The 16973-nt window shown below is 39.4% G+C and overlaps 1 protein-coding gene across 3 annotated transcripts in view; it reads left to right on the forward strand.

Moving 5' to 3' along the window:
- arb2a (ARB2 cotranscriptional regulator A) overlaps positions 1 to 4197 on the forward strand; it is a 139799-nt gene extending 135602 nt beyond the window's left edge. For all 3 annotated transcript variants that reach the window (XM_078789689.1, XM_078789688.1, XM_058071921.2), the window contains one exon: positions 2357 to 4197. In XM_078789689.1, the coding sequence (XP_078645815.1) occupies positions 2357 to 2520 (164 nt within the window). In that variant the 3' untranslated portion in view covers positions 2521 to 4197. The remainder of the gene's footprint in view (positions 1 to 2356) is intronic.
- The last annotated feature ends 12776 nt before the right edge of the window (positions 4198 to 16973 follow it).

Genomic DNA, 16973 nt, shown 5'->3' on the forward strand with positions numbered 1-16973 from the left:
AGCTCAGTGCAATACAACATCATTAGCGTTCACACATTCATGGTGTAGAAATAACAGATACCTCGTCTTTGATGTGCTACATCGGACTTCCTCTAAGCAGTCAGCATCAGCAAAGTCAAACAATAAATGGCGTCTGTCTCATGCCAATGTAACTGAGAGTTTCAGGATGCTAGCGGATGTGGAAGTTCTGTGTAAATAAAGGACAGGAGCTACGCCTTGGCAGGTTTATTATTTGCACAGTAGGATAAGTGGCTGGTTATTGGAGTCTACTCAATTAACTATACGTTACAGTCTTATGCACTCTATGTGTATGCTAGCAGACCCGCCTCCACCCAGAGACAACATGACTGACAAAAGGGCTCACTCAGTTCCTGCTGTCAAACATGCCATAGTGCTGAAACCAATGAACAGACTGAACCCTCGTGGCAATGCACGTGGCAATATATTCAGACAGGAAAGTTTTTGACTTTCATTTTGTGATTAATTAATTAATTTATTATTGTCCCAGGCCTAGTGCCCATGAGACATTTTTTTCTGAAAGAGAGATCTTGTCACCTTCTAATGTCGCAAGATCTGTGTTATGTTGTCTGGCGTGGCATGTTTCTTGATACATTGTAATGCCTGGTACAACTAAAGGTCCTTTCGCATAAGAGTTTAATATCTATCCTGTATGATTGCAACAGTTTGATCCTGAAGCAGAATATTCGTATTTCCTTTGTTTAGTATGGTAAAGGTTTGGCTATAAGTTGGGTTTCAGTCTCAAACTACAGTATTCTTATGGGGGAATCTCCAATGCCAAGCCATGTTTCTTGTTGCAGCGATCACTATAGCTTAGAAGAAACATAAGTAAGAGGGCGACTCTCAGGTGCATGTAGGCCGACCAGATTTCAAGATTATAGTGTGACCCTAACTTGGGAACCAGCTAACCTGGAAGGAAACCCTGCCACAAACCAGCCCACCTGAAACCCCTTAGTTTCCTCTCCCCGCTTCTGCCTCAACTTCCCTCAATCGACTCTTTAGAATGAAGCACTATCGCTCCACTGGTTTTGCTTAGTGCATCCTTTGTGCATTTTGTTGGAATGCTTGAAATGGAAAGGAGGCCATGCAGTGGTGTTGATTGTCAGCTATCTGCTTGGATAACATATTAAGCCCCTCCTGTTGGACCACCGGGTCATAGGCTGACATGGCTCTCATGGGCCTGAGGAACCAATATCAAAATCTCAATTATTTTCTGTCATTCCCCCTCCTATCCCTGTTACACAAATGCTGCAAACATGCTACAGTAAGTTTGAATGATTATGTGTTGTTTGAACCAGAAATTATTGTTATGAATGTAAAATGAATGTCACCCTCATTGCGCCACTGGGTTGATAGAACCGGAGTAATATGACTCGCAGTCAATGATGGAGCCGCTCACGTCACATTTAAACACCTCAAAATGATGATAGTTTTCTTTTCAAGCGGTACAATGTGGAGGTTTTGCACCCTTGTCTCTTTAAGGTCCATGGCCTTTCTCTTTTGTGCGGTCTATGTGTTTGTTATGTCATGTATCTCGCTACAACTCTAATATAAACAACCTAAAATGACATACTGACAAAATATATGTTTTTGACCACAAAACGCACTAACGAGGCTGGGCAAAGGAGGTGGCAAAAGGAGGTGATGATGCTAATGCACAATAAAAGAGTTTAATCCATATAAACAACCACAAGGCAGCAGAAGTGCATTTTATAAGAGCTCGGCATGGATCTTTCCTGTGTCAGAGAGTGCTCCAAAACAAGCACCGCTCATAATAATAAGAAGAAGAAGAATACGGTCTACTGTTGCAGGCGTAACCCACAACATACTAAAGCTCAACTCTGAATCCTGTCTTCCACACAGAATACATTTACTGCAATATACACATAACATGAGTCTTATTTTTGTCTTATTTGGCTTATTTCCTCTGATTATATCTACTATTTGGCTAATATGAATGTAAAGGGGTGTTATTTGATGTTTAGAGGGCTCCAATAATGGTTAAAAAATGGCATTCTGTCACTATGAAAACATTTTATTCATAAAGAAGGAATCCCACTTCACAGAAATTCACTTATAATAATTGTTTACATAGTTTACATAAAAAAAATTCTTAATAATAAGGAGAAAATCATGCAAGTACATGCAATGATAGCAATGATGTGCTTGCTCTTTACAATATACAATTTCTCTGTTCATTTTTGGTGCCATTTCAGATCCTTCAACATTTACCTGCAATCTCTGAGGGAACTACAGTTGGATTCCATTATATATAGACTTTTATTTTTAATATTTTAAAGCCTTCCCATGCTAAAGTGTGTATATGTTGTTTGTGTAGGCACTGAGCGGCATGAGTTGACCTCCTGGATGAGTTTCGACTCCATCTTCAGGTTCTTCAGCGAAGTTCTGGAGATGAAGGAAGACGAGGAGGCAGAAGAGACATCCACCAACACTGTAACCACACGCAGCAGCTCCCTCAAAAGCAAACATCAAGATTTGTAAAAGAATAACAACAGCACTGACTTGGGGCGAGAGTGTAGCGGGTGGGAGGCTTCAGATAAAGGAGGTTTCTCCTTTTTGATTTTTTTTTTCGATCTTCTCTAACCTCCTCGCTCTACTCCCCGTTCTCCCTTCCAGCATTGTTGTTGTTGTGCGAGAGAGGAGTCCAGGGTCAGCATGTCGCAATAACATTTTGCATTACGTCAAGATGGGCGCAACCGTCCAAGCAAAATTTGAAGTGTTTGTGCTTCCTGAGGGCTTACAGACAGTGGGCTGTGCACCGTGCCTTGTGGAACACCAGTGGACTACCCTCCAGTTTCAACTGCTCAAAATGTCCTTTCTGACAGATAGCATGAAATTATTTTACATTTTTTTTAGTCTCTACTCAGCATGATTGTTCATAGTACACTTTAACAATTCGCTACACAAAGATTGTCATTTTTATGACTTTTTTTAACTCATTTACCGAGCTAAATTTAGAACACCCGTGCTGTTGTACTCATATTGTATATGTATGCCTCACCTTTTCATATCTTTGAAATGGATGTCTGCGTGTGATTGGATGCGACAAAACAAACAAAGCAAGCACAATGTGCGCTGAATATTTACAGTGGGGGTCAGTGAGCATATTTAAAATCACTTACAGTCAAGCATCAAATGGATTTAAGGGGTATCTCATTTAAACAGGAGCCATAAGACAGCTCTCAACACTCATAAAGCCTCAATAGATGACACATGTCAGGAAATCCTAGATCTCAATATTATTCTAAGCCTGAATGATGTTAGAGAAAAGTATAACATTTCTATTTTTTTCCTCTTCTACTTCTTGTGTTCTTAGATGTGACAACTCCCAGCTCAGCCGCACTTAATCTGACTATGTGACACAAACATGATAACATTTTTTTTAAGTTTTATAAACCAGTCAAGGCTTAACAGAATACATTTCTAATGTGTCACGACATTAGTCAAATCTTACACAGCCATTGCTAAATCTTATGATACCTTAGACACTTCCTTAAATATGTACTTTCCCTTATTCCCTCCTCACTTCTGATAGTCACGATTGTTTAACTTTTAACTGTGAAATCCTCTTTCTCCCCCAAGCCCACTGTGTGTGTGTATGTGTGTGTGTGTGTGTGTGTTAATGCTTTTGAGGATTATCTTCATGCTGTAATGAGACAAGTGTGGCTGATGGTTGCAAGGCCTAATTTCCTTTTAATTTGATTCCCATCTCTCCTGGTTTCAGAAAAAAAAATGGCTTGCTTATTATTTGATTTGATGAATTTGGTTTCCAGATACCGTTGCTCATCTTTCTGCTTTTCACACAAAATCTGCTCATTTTCCCCACTTTATAATTTGTATATTGTTGCCTTGAGGGAACACACAAGGCTCAGTGTTTCCAATAACAAATGACGAGAGAGCAAAGCACAGTGTGTAAATAAAAAAAGGGGGTTTATTTTGCCAATTTTCCCTCAAAGATATTATTTTGGGGGGAAATGTGGTGGAAAATACCTGATTTCACTTTTATCATTTTAATTTTCTTCATTAAATGTCTTACTTGGCTCTGAATTCTCAATGAACTTTGTTTGTTCTGCACAATGATTCATTTAATGACAATGTTAATAAATACAATACAAAACAATCATGCAAATAAACTCTTTTTTTTACATCACATTTTCTCATGTATTTTGTATATATAACTAAGTCGACATTTATTTTATCTTGCTTGTAGCAAATCAGCTAAATGTTTGAAGTAGCAAACATAAATATGTCAACCAAAAGTCAATGGGAAGTTTTTTATTCTGTTTGTTTGTATTTGTATGTTACTCAACATTGAAGAATTCATACAAATTAAATATTTGAAGGAACACAAAATGGTAACAGGTGAATAAAAGCAACGTTTTAAAAGATACTACGAAAGTAATGAAATTTTGGTCATGAAATTGAGCAAGGGGAGCACCTTCAATTTGACTGATTCATTAGTTTTGAGTCCAATTATAGGTCATGAAACACAACATCAAATGTTTTCTATATTTAACAATAAGTGACAATTCACTCCACATGCAAGCTTTCTGCCAATGTATTGTAGAAATGCACTTTAGATGTGCCACAATTTGGCTTCATTTATTAGCACATCAAGTTGTCAGGTTCCTAATCCCTGCTTGTATTGAAATGATGCCTCATTTAATACTCCTATGTGACTCCTTTAAGTTTCTTTTCCCTCTGCAGGCCTGTGTTCTACTCTTCTGTCTCTTTCACACACACACACACACACACACACTCACTCACTTTGTATGAGTGGGCTGCTCCTTGACATGTAAAAGTTTGCTTTAATGTTGATATTTCAATTTTTTTCAAGCCTTGAAAGAGTTGTTGTCACGCTTGCCTGCACTGCACTTTGTGTGTGTGCGTGTGCAAGATGTGCCCCTCGAAAGATGAACTCCCGCCAAGCAGTTGGAATGTCACCCCTCTGACACACACACACACGCACACACACACACACTCCTGCGGATCACTGTCACATCACTATTTGCATAATGATATGCTCAGCGCTCAGGAGAAAAGTAACCCCCAAATTTTACGGGTCAACTAACTGCAACAATCAATGTTTTATCGGCTCTACTAAGGGAAAATATCTTTAACAAGCATGAGTGGAGGAACGCTCTTTCTTCTCTCCTCCCTCCGTCTCCTATCAATTCAATCCCCAGCTTATCACAAACGATATTTCCAAAGCAGCTAAAACATGCAAATGCACACGATCATCACACTCTCATCTATATGCACTTAAGCCATTCAATGTATATATTTCTATTTTTTATTTTCAAACATAGCTTGCAGGGTCTGTATAGTGGCCGAGTTGGCTCAAACTCATTACATATTCATTGACTGGCAAGAGAAGCCATTTAATCCAATAGAAACAACTCTTCCATATTCTAATAAGGAATCACTGCAGCTGCAAGGACGGAAGAAAGGGTGCACAGGTGGAGCTCCAATGGCTCTTGGCTCCAGCATGCACCTTTGATTTATAATGGGTGTCATTCTTTTTATTTAAATATATACTACATGTATTTTTTGTAGGGGGGGGGGGTGAGAAAGCACACCAGAAAGTTTCATTGCAGTGATGGTGGTAATAAATATGCACGAACATAGTGGAAGTTCTTTTCTGCGGGACTTGCAGCCTGTGTGCATGTAATGCTGCATATTATGGGACAGCTGTTGGTTGCCAGTGTTGTTGAGTCCATTTGGCTTTAATAGCAGCTTTCAGCCTCTCTCCCCTCACCGCCCCCTCAATTACACCTCCTCTGATACTCCGGCATGCAGTGAAAGAAACAAAAAGACTTTTAAGATTTATTTCCATGGTTTTCTTCTCCAGTTGGTAACTTTTTGACATTATCGTTTCAAAAAAGAAAATGAAATGAAATTAATTGCCGACGTTAATTTAAACGTGCTAGTGCAATTTCCCATTTTAATAAACGCTGGATTTCATGATAAAAGTGTAATAGTAGTATATGTAATATTTGGAAATATACAGAAAGAACACACACCAAAATGTCTTTTTGCATTTATTTATTCGCTTTAACTTACACTTCACATTTAAATGCATACCAATAAATACATTTTAAAAACATTTAGGATGCATATTACTCAACCTTTCACTGTGGGAAATAAATATTAATAAAAGAAATACAGGGTGTTATTTTGCCAGGCATTGCGACACAAGAAATTATGATTTAAAATGTAGCCAATACAAATCATTAAAAAACACATAAAAAGAAAAAACCTTTTTATACATATTGGTGGAGCTGTAGCTTCGTCCATCTATTGTTGTTGTTATTATTATTATTATTATTATTATTATTATTATTATTATTATTATTATTATTATTATTATTATTAGCATTATTATTATTATTGTTGTTGTTGTTGTTGTTGTTGTTATATCTTACTATGTAACAACTACTCACACTTACTAGTTTATATCCTACAATTATCCTAACATGCATGCTTTTGGAAGACGACCAGCAAACTCCACACAGAGATGTTCTGACGGAGATTCGAACCTTCGATCTCCCGACTGTGAGACCAACATGCCAACTGGTTACTAGGCCGTCGTGCTAAAACAAAAAAAAAAATTGCAAGTACAGTTAACTAATAGATTGTCTTCATCATATGAAGATGGTTCCCCTGAAAAAATATCATTGGAATATTATAGGAGATTCATCGAAAAATGTACCGAATAATTTTACAGATAAATATAAAGGTAAGTTTAAAAAAAATAACATTTTGTTGTCAGTGTTTTGCTACTTCATAGAAAATATGGCAAAAAAAACACTTTTTATTTTTATGAAAAGGAGTGAAAACATAAATAAATAAATCATCAGTCGACTGTAGTCGAAAACATATTGTTCTTGTGATTAAAGAAACGAAATAATGAACTACTTCCAGGAATTAGTCACATCCAATCCACCTTCAATCAATAGTGCCGCGGACCTATCGATTAGTTGTTGGACTACACGAAGGAGGAAAAAAGGATTTAAATACAATCTTCAAACAATAGCAATACATGTTAAAATGAAGAATCTAAATTGGCATTATTTACCAAACTGCTTTCTTTTTAAGAAATAAATATCACTTTATTACTTCATTATTACCAGCCTGCAGCATCCAGTTTGCGCACTTTTGTGTTTAAAAACCCAACCAGCAAGTCGAAATAAGGTAATAATATATGAAATCACACATTATAGATGGCTTTCATCATGTGCACGCAGCCCTCCAAGGATAAACACTGCGGTGCGTGGGCAGCGTGGGCTCAGGAGAAGAAGTTCTTATTAGAGAAGAGAAGGGAGGGGGGGGCAACCTTTCTGCACCTTCATCTTCATCACATGCTGGCCATGAAGAGATGAAGCTTTAAAGCAACTTATTGCCAGGCAGACAGGCGTGTGTGTGTGAATGTGCGTGTGGGTGGGTGGGGCCGTGGGCAGGTGTGCGTTTGGATGCGCATTTCATGCTTCTTTTTCGTGCACGGCGTCTTGGAATCTCCATGGTTAAGCGAGTTAATATACTTGTGTGTTATTAAAGGGCCTGCAGCCTGCCTCACACACCACAGTCTCACCCCTCTCTCTCTCTCTCTCTCACACACACACACACACACACACACACACACCCCTTCTGACGGTTTAGACTTTGCTCCCATCTCTTCCTCTATCAGCTATTCTAATGTCTCTCATTGTGTTTGTCACCTGAGTCAGCAGGGAGGATTAAAAGGGGAGGAATGAGGGAGACGGGGCTGGTGATTGGCGTGTGTGTGTATGTGCGTGTGTGTGTGTGTGTGTGTGTGTGTCCAACCAACTATACTTTATTGCTGTTTATCCCCGCAGCAAAAGCTGTCAGGCGGTGACAGATTGGCAGAATGTCTAATCAGTGTGGACCCCTTCAACTTATTTATTCACTCCTGCTCCAACTGATGCAAAGTAACAGTACCTACATTATAATGACTTGCCTGTGCTATACACACTTTAATGTATGGGCCCAGCCTTTCTGCACTATAAACACAGTAGGCAACACTTAGACACTACATTAGGTACACCTGCACTCTGTTTCACTTTGGTTGACACTGTCAGACATCTAGGTATTAATTTACCTATGTTTTTATTGTACACTTATTTAATTTTAGCATTTTTTGCTGTGTAAAAGTTGTAGTAGATGGTGCACGTGCCTCTAATGTTGTTAAAAATTTATGTATTTGTATTGAAGAGCTGCATCATATTATGTCTCCATGTTTAAAACATTTTTGATATAATTTGGTGATATTCAGGTGTATATTTGTAAAATAATACATATAATTATATACAGCAAATTCTTTGAGATTGTATTTATTTGTTTTTAATAACACCCATTATAATGTTCTGACAGAAAAGTGTAGCAAACTAAGTTAAAACTAACAAACATAAATATAAAAGTGTCCGTGATTATGGGTTTGTTTCATTAAATCTCTTATAAAAACATGACAAATATAAAATACATAAAAAATGTATTTCATTTTTCAACATTAAAATGTGTGGCTGTGTTTTTCTAATAGTGGTTCAACATGTGTCCAGGAAAATTTAAATGATAAAGAAAAATCACACAACTTCAAGTAAGAGACAGAAAAAACTTTATATATAAAGTTTTTATACAAGCAAGTAAAACCCATCCTGTGTATTCCCTTATACAGCCTTCATATTATGTGATCAGTGTGTGTGTGTGTGTGTGTGTGTGTGTGTGTTTGCAGTGTAGGTGTTGACCTGTCAAAGGGGGCTTGTTAGTGACTTTAACTCCGACTCTGCTGGCGGCCTGCAGGCATCGATTTCAAACTTGTCCTGTGTCTAATGTGATGAGAACATCCAGGCTGGTGGTCGCAGCACCATGGACAGCGTCACCCTCCTTCTTGACCTCGCCTTGCTATCACATTACCCCCGTGTGTGGGGACTACACATCACAACCAAGTGTAAAGATGCACAGAGAGAGAGAGAGCGAGAGAGAGAGAGAGAGAGGGAGATCGAGCGAAAGAAAGAAAGCATGCTCTGGACTCTGTCAATGCAGGAAGGGCCTGGTTTCGTCCATTTTTACATGCAGAATAATAAAATAAACGCAGAAATATTGCATTTAATACATTCTTCAAAACATGCATTCTGTCACTATTGCGAATAAAGACATAAAACCAAAGATATACAAATAATACAGTGCACATTGTGTGTTAAGGAACATACATATCGGATGTGCATCATATGCACAACCCAGACTGACATGACATGTAATCCATTTACTCATATGCGTATTTTACGCACACACAAAAAACACATTTTCCTTTAAAATAGTCAAAAATGAATGCTCTAATAAAAAAAAGTAATAATAATATGATGCCATGATGGTTCTGAGAAAGATTTGAGAGACATGGACGCTGTTTGATGGAGCTGTGCATCTTTGAGACAGCTTGTTAATTAAAAGCCCGAGAGATGAGGCTATGCAGCCAGCCTCCATATCAGTGCGCTGCTAAGCACGCTGACAGACAGCAAGTTACTTCACCAATCCTCTTCTACCTTTTTTTTTTTTTATCACAGCAGCGCAGTGAGATATTCTAATTCGTTCAAATCCCACTGTGGCTGAGGAATAGCTTGTTTTCTACTTAAGGAATGACGACAAACCTCAGTATTCCCCGTCACTCCGCGAGGATATATAGAGCCCAAATGGCTGCTTTATGAGCTCCCAAATCCACGCTGCAGCAGGCAGCTTAAATGTGGCAAATTCGATTAAGAGGAAGGAAAGAAAGGGATGTCAAAATGGATTGAATTAGAGAAGATATAGGTTGGAATGCTATTAAATACTTTAATAAGCTCTGGAATGACACTGATGGCAGAGATGCACACAAAGAACATTAAAACAAAGAAACTACTGGGTATTTTTGTCTTATTTAGTGTGCAATTGTGGCTATCATACATGCATTATTCCACCTGAAACGAACCTGCCCGCTGCCTGCAGGGCATTCTGTGTCAGATGAAGTCTTCTTCAGTATAAAAAAACAATATATAAATAATGCAAATAGTCAAGAAAAGATGGTTCGATGGAGAGTGAGGCATGCCTTGACTGGGTTTGGATCCTGTGGGTGACTGCAGGTGGTGCAAGCTGCAAGACAACCTGCTGGACCACACCATTATAGAAAGTGGAGAAGGTGGGGCCCCTAAATAAAGCTAAATATATGATGAAATCTTGTTTTTTATTACCATAAAAAGTCCTAGCTTTCTCTAATAATCAAACACATATTCCCAACATATCATTACGTTCAATTACCAAATTAAGCCTGCAAACTCCAAAAAACCCCACAAAGCTTCATTTGCCTTATAATAATAACACTTTAATGGAGATTTGAATGTCTTCATTTGAGACTATGACACCACAGGAGAGGAGGAAGCCAAAAAATATTCACAGCCCACATTGGCGAGCCACATGAGAAGACATTTCTTCTCTGGCTGTGCATGTCTGCTCTTGTAAAAAAGAGGGAAAGGGAATATGATGGAACATAGTTGATGGCTTCCAGTTGGGAATCATTATAGGACTTTTAAACCACAAACTAAAGACAATGTCACCCTCATAAAAACACACTTGGTTTCTCTGGAGATGAGCACATTGTCCAAGAATGCACAGCACACTGAGACATGTGCAATGCGATGGGCACGTCATTAGGTACACCTGCACATATAGATAATACTATTTATTTATTGGGTAAAATATGCACTGCATCATACTTAAAGCTATTAACATCAATGTGATGCAGTTCAGTTAATTTACATTAATAAATACATAGCAATTCAATAACAATAATTCACAACGGAGCATTATTATTGTTGTAAAACATATATATATATATGTATATATATTTATCATTCTATTTGTGTGAGTGCACGTGATGTTGTGCATAGGATATAATATAAATATAAAATACAAAAATGATTTCTTTTATTGCATCCCTTTCCACAGATTTATATGTTTCTTTATCAAAGCCTGCCCTCTTGCACCTAATCTGTTTGCTGCTGGGTTTTCTTTCTTATTTATTTTTTTAAAGAGAGCTTTAGAAGGTTGCGGAAGTCTCCAACACATCCATCAACGTCACACACCGACACGGTGCTATTTAGTGAACGTGCTGCAGTGTGTTTGTATTTTCTGTGGGAGTGGGATAAATAAACGTGAACATTTGAAACAAAGTGAGGCTCTAGTTGTACATTTCATTATTATTCGTTCATGAATGAATTATTGAGCATGTGTAAGATTGTTTAGAATTGCTGTTACATTATTATTAGATGTTCCTCATGTGGAAATCTACCTGTCGCACTTTAATAATAAATAATAAATACTAATACATGTTTTTGATGTAATTCACTTTCGAATAAATGAGGTGAAATTGTGAAATATTTTAAAAGAACAACAACGAAATCACCTTAAAATCAATTGCATCGCTATTTTATTTCTCTTTGCACTAAAGCAGTTTTAAAAAAATACAAAAAAGTGTGAATGAAATCCTGTACAGGTTCCCAGCATTCACCTGAACATGCATTTTAAAAATAAAAGGGTTTAAAAAAAAAACAGAAAAAAGAAAGAAGGGAAGGTCCATGTAGAGACGAGAGCTGTGAAGCGCGGCTCCAGTGTCAGAGAGGGTCCCCTAAGGCAGGGCGCCATCTAGCAAACAAAGGTAGCAACAATGTCAGCCTGCAAGGAGGGGCTCACCGACAGCAAAAAAGCAAAGAAAGAAAGAAGAAGAAATGCTGCCTTTACTTGCTTTGCTGCTTTCAAAGACGCCTGTGTGGCTGAGTCGTAGAGGTTAGTTCAAGTTACATTAGAGCATCAGAGTCATTGTGTGTGTGTTTGTGTGTGTGTGTGGTCAGTGTATGGTCTGTCTGCAAACGGAACAACTTTAATGTGGTAATCGATGATGTCACTGTTCGACTTGTTCATTGTTTGCCACATTAGGTAAGAAGATCCAATGCATTCAATACATGAACACAAGTTATTGTACAGTGTATTAACAGCTGCCAGAAAGCAGTACTTAATGCATAGTACCTACAGTAATGCAATACTTCTCTGGCGAAATTAAATTTGTCAAGGTAGAATTTTTCATACATGTGTAATGAAGTGGTCCCCTTATTATCAATAACTGCATAGATGTGATGTATACTATGTATAATAATTTTACAAACAGGAAATAAGAAGTTAGGATAAAGTCATTGTTTCAAAAAGAAATGCATGAAGTTCAAAAAAATATTACACATTTCTGTTTTCAACATAGTTGCAGTTATGTCAGTAGAAGTATTAATCATCCTGCCAAGCAACAATGTAGTACCCCTTTTTAAATCAGAGTCATAAGTTTGACACTTTTAGTCAGTGTGACACGCCTCATTTTCCTGCTAAAAGTGTGTTTTACATAACAGGAGAAAGCATTAGATGATTTCATACAATAATAATTATTGTTCAAACAAAAGAAAACTCCTGTGGATACTGATGATTGTTCAATTTTATGATTCTATTTTGTACATTAAAAACACACACCAAAGTCCTCTAATTGTAATTTTATTTTCTACTTAGACAATAAAATGGAATACTCATGTGGGTGGAAAACATTTGCAATTCTTTAGGACACCCAGCCTTCCATCTGTGGTTCCGTTGGACCCCAAAATAAGTCTCTGAAGATGTGGCGGCACTTTTATTTGATTATTATTCTAACATGACAAGCTTTATGGTCCAGATTCTCTTTCTTCCAAATAATAACCACACTTCTGTTCCATCCCAGCCCCCCCCCCCCCCCCCCCCCCCCACTACCACCACGACATGAATGGACGGCTGACCTTTCAGGGCCGTGTCCACTCTGGTCCACTTCTATCCACAGACCTCCACCACCGCCCCCCACCCCCAAAACTGCATCACACAGCGCCAGCTATTCATTACTGATATCATCAGTGGATGCAAATGAATTTGGACGAGGTGGTGGTGGGGTGTGCATGAGTGGCGTGGAGTGAAGTGGGGGGTCTTGAAGCAAATATAACAGTAGATGCACAGAAATGGAGACCATTGAATGCCCACCTGAATCCAATATCGCTGCATTTATTTCTATGTGGGGAAATACCACCGAGCACTCTCCATTCAAATGAGATGCGCATGCGTGGATCTGTGCTTGGCCTTTGAAGAGAGGAGAGGGGTCGTGTCACTCAGCAGAGGGAGAGGACCACTCCGTGCTGCCACCCTCCTCCTCCTCTTCATCTTCCTTTCTACTCTCACCCCCGTTTTTTTTCCTCCCGACCCCCACTCACTCTTCTTCTTCCACACACAACACACGCGGCCACATTTTCACTACTGGGCTCAGATTAGAGCTTCTTTAAGAGAGATGAGGAGGAGGGGGTGTTCTATAGTCATAGCGGCGGTATGTGGGGGCCACAAAGGAGTGCGCAACCATGGGGAGACAGGTCCACTGTGGAGCGCTCTGAGCACAGTGAATGGGGAGCTACAGAGCTTTAAATAAAACTAGAGGGCACAAACTAATCAAAAGAAGATCACCTCAGACGTCACCATAGTACAATGATCTATAGTTTCTACAGACAATACAGCCTTTAGTACAGTAAAAAAGAAAAAAAACAACCCGTGCGTCCCATTGTTGATGATGTAGAATACTTATGTGCCATCGCTCATACAGCAACACAAATGTTGATGGATGATGCTGAGTGATGGGAAAAAGAGGGTGGACTGAAAAGGACATGGTGGGAAAACCTAACTGCCAAGTATGAGGTTCCCTCATATGGTAAACTACTAAATGGATGGATGGATGGATAGATGGATGGATGGGTCGGTGGATGGGTGGATGGGTAGATGGATGGATGGATGGATGGATGGATGGGTTGGTGGATGGGTGGATGGATGGGTCGGTGGATGGGTGGATGGATGGATGGATGGATGGATGGGATGGATGGGTCGGTGGATGGATGGGTCAGTGGATGGATGGATGGGTCGGTGGTTGGGTGGATGGATGGATGGATGTATCGTGGATGGGTGAATGGATGGATGGATGGATGTGTCATTGGATAGATGGATGGATGGATGGATGGATGGGTCGGTGGATGGATGGATGGAAGAATGGACAGACAGACAGACATTTATCAAGCCATTAATCCATCAGAGGTCGACTTCTCCCCTTTAGATTTCCTTGACTTGGTATGATCTTCATCATACCAACACAGGTCTTGGTATGCAAAGCAAGGTTCATAAAGACATGCTTGCATCACATCAGTGCAGAAGAACATGACCTGAAGCCTCAAACCAAGTCATCAAACTAGAAAAGTCATAGTGAGCCAGCATTCAAGTCAATTTTCATGACCTCTGACCTCACAAATGGACAACATTTCTATCAAAAACCCACACATGGTCTTCCCATAAGAGTGGAGGCTATGAGAGCAACACATTTTCACCTCATACTGTGTATTGTCCAAATAATACATCTGTCCAAACAGTATAAATATATCAGAAAAGAACTCAGACAAATAAACCCCAAATGACTCCCCGAACCCCCCAAAAAATCCAAAGCAAAAGCAATTGTGTTCACTTAAAGGATGGAGACAAGACCTGCATGTATTGTGCAAGGATAAGAGACCAGAGGGAGGAAATAAGGCTCAGTGGATTATATCTTTATACACACATTCTTCTGCCTGAGTGAGTGACTGAAACAAGCCTCACAGGCTTGGAACAAAGATGGCTGAGCATGAATGAGGCCTGTGTGGGTTTTTTCCCCTCATAACATATTAATTCACCAAAACCACCTATCTGGAAAAACAGTAGATTAAATTGTTTGAAATGTATTCCTCCCCCTCGTCCCCCCCAATAAAAAAGATATATAATTAACCATGCATAAAATAATTCAATATTTGTCATATACTGCCAAATAATTAGTTGTATTTTTTATCTAATTGCTACAGTTCAAATCAATCCATTAATGAGCAATCCATGTGTTTTGGGATGGGACGTTACTAAGATATCAACAGGTTGCACACCTTAAAAATATACTAATAAACATTTCTATGAACCTTTAGAAGTTCTTCATTGGACGTCATTAAGTCACGTGTTTGTTTTTGAATTGACGTCATCACGTGCTGGTGGAGAAAAGCTCTACTTCCGCTGCAACATAATTGCGTCACATACACACGTTTTTAATGTATTTTTATTAACCTTTGGGGTGCAGTGCACAGCGGTAGACACACATCAGTCTTGTCCTTACATCCCGTATGACGCTCAAGCCGGTGTGTGTGCAAAAAGTACATACAAAGCACACACACAAGCACATGCATGCACTATCAAGGCTAAATAAAATTAGAATAAAAATAAAGAGCCTTACTTTCTCCTGCTAGAAATCTCCGCCCATCCACAGCTTTCCGAATGTCCTTTATTAATACTCTATTATCAATAATAGTATGGTTGCTATAAGGGGTCTGTGTCCAGCACCCTATAGTTCTCAAACGAGACGAAGATGAAGAGTGCAAGATTGAGACATTTTGAGCCCGCTTTAAAAAAAAAAGGAGGGGGGGGGGGGGGACTTTGGGGGGTCATTTCATCATGTGGGAGGTTGGGACACAGTTTAGACTCGTGACTGGCATTCCGGAGAGACATGCATATTTTAAAAAGCAACAAGCAGGACAGACACTGCAGGAGGAGGTGAGGGTGGGGGGCGGAGAGGGAGGGGGGGTGCAAACTTTAGAAAAAAGTTACTATGTGAGATGAACAGCTGTCATTGCTCCTGCACGTATTACTACTCGTGCAAACATGTAAAGGATTAGTTAACATTCAGATAATGCATAAGATGGGTGAGGGTGTCAGTTTGTCATTTTCAACATGGCCGTATAATCTTAATTGTACACATTAAAACACTTTTTACATGTTATGTTCTAAGTGATACATGTATGCATTTAATTAGTTGCTTCTAAATAGAATAATCCTTTGACTATATCCGTCTAATATGTGCTTATACCTGCACTATTACGCATTAGTTTCCCCACCCATTGGACGTCAAAAGTTGTCACTCCTGGAGTAAACAGACCGGTTAAAATCCCCTTCTCTTTTTTTTATTTTATTTATTTTCTGGGGGTGGGAGTGCTTTAAAACAACCCACAATGGCAGCTTCAATTCAAAACGTCTCCCGCCTTCTATTTTGTCAAGTCACACACACAATTGTATCTGTCCTGACTAAATCCGCTGCGCTTAGCGCTGTCACTTCTGCACAGCTTTTACAACATCACCCCTCCTTCTCATTCCTCTCCTCCTCCTCATTTTTTTTCTTCTGGGAGGTTCTGGCTCTTGTGCACGGGGCCCATTGGTGCAAAAAAAGGAGAAGAGAGAGGATAGAGGGGAGGAGGAAAAGAAAGAGTGTTGGCTGTGATGAGAGAGAGAAATGAAGGGCCAGGAGGGGAGAGGACAAAGAGGGAGTGCATGCAGCGGTGTGAAGCTGGATATCTCTGTTAGTTGTCAGCGTTTAGTCCATGGCTGTGGAATGCTAATGAGTGGGCTCTCTCGCTTTTTCTCCCCCTTTCTCCCACCATCCTCCGCCTCTCTCGGGGAGAGAAAGCGGATCGATAGCTGACCCGATGGTTTGGCCAATGCTTTATTTATCTGGCCAGGCAATGATATTATCAGCCTTGAACGTTATATACAGCAAACGTCTTCCTAAATCAACACAAAAGGATCCGCTTACACAGCAATCTGCTCTCTCTGCGCGCGCGCACACACACACACACATGCACACTGACACACACACACATCCAGGCTGCATGATGGTGAGTGCGCGCTTTTACGCACGGGCTTGCACACACACTCGTTCAGAAATAACCATATATATAAAAATATATTGAAAAGAAAACCTCCCAGGTTGTCGTGGCAACCTGCCCAAACATTAA

Source organism: Doryrhamphus excisus, linkage group LG3 (genome assembly GCF_037039965.1).
Source record: "Doryrhamphus excisus strain RoL-2023G ecotype Guam linkage group LG3, RoL_Dexc_Guam_v1.1, whole genome shotgun sequence".
In the NCBI taxonomy this organism is placed as follows: Eukaryota; Metazoa; Chordata; class Actinopteri; order Syngnathiformes; family Syngnathidae; genus Doryrhamphus; species Doryrhamphus excisus.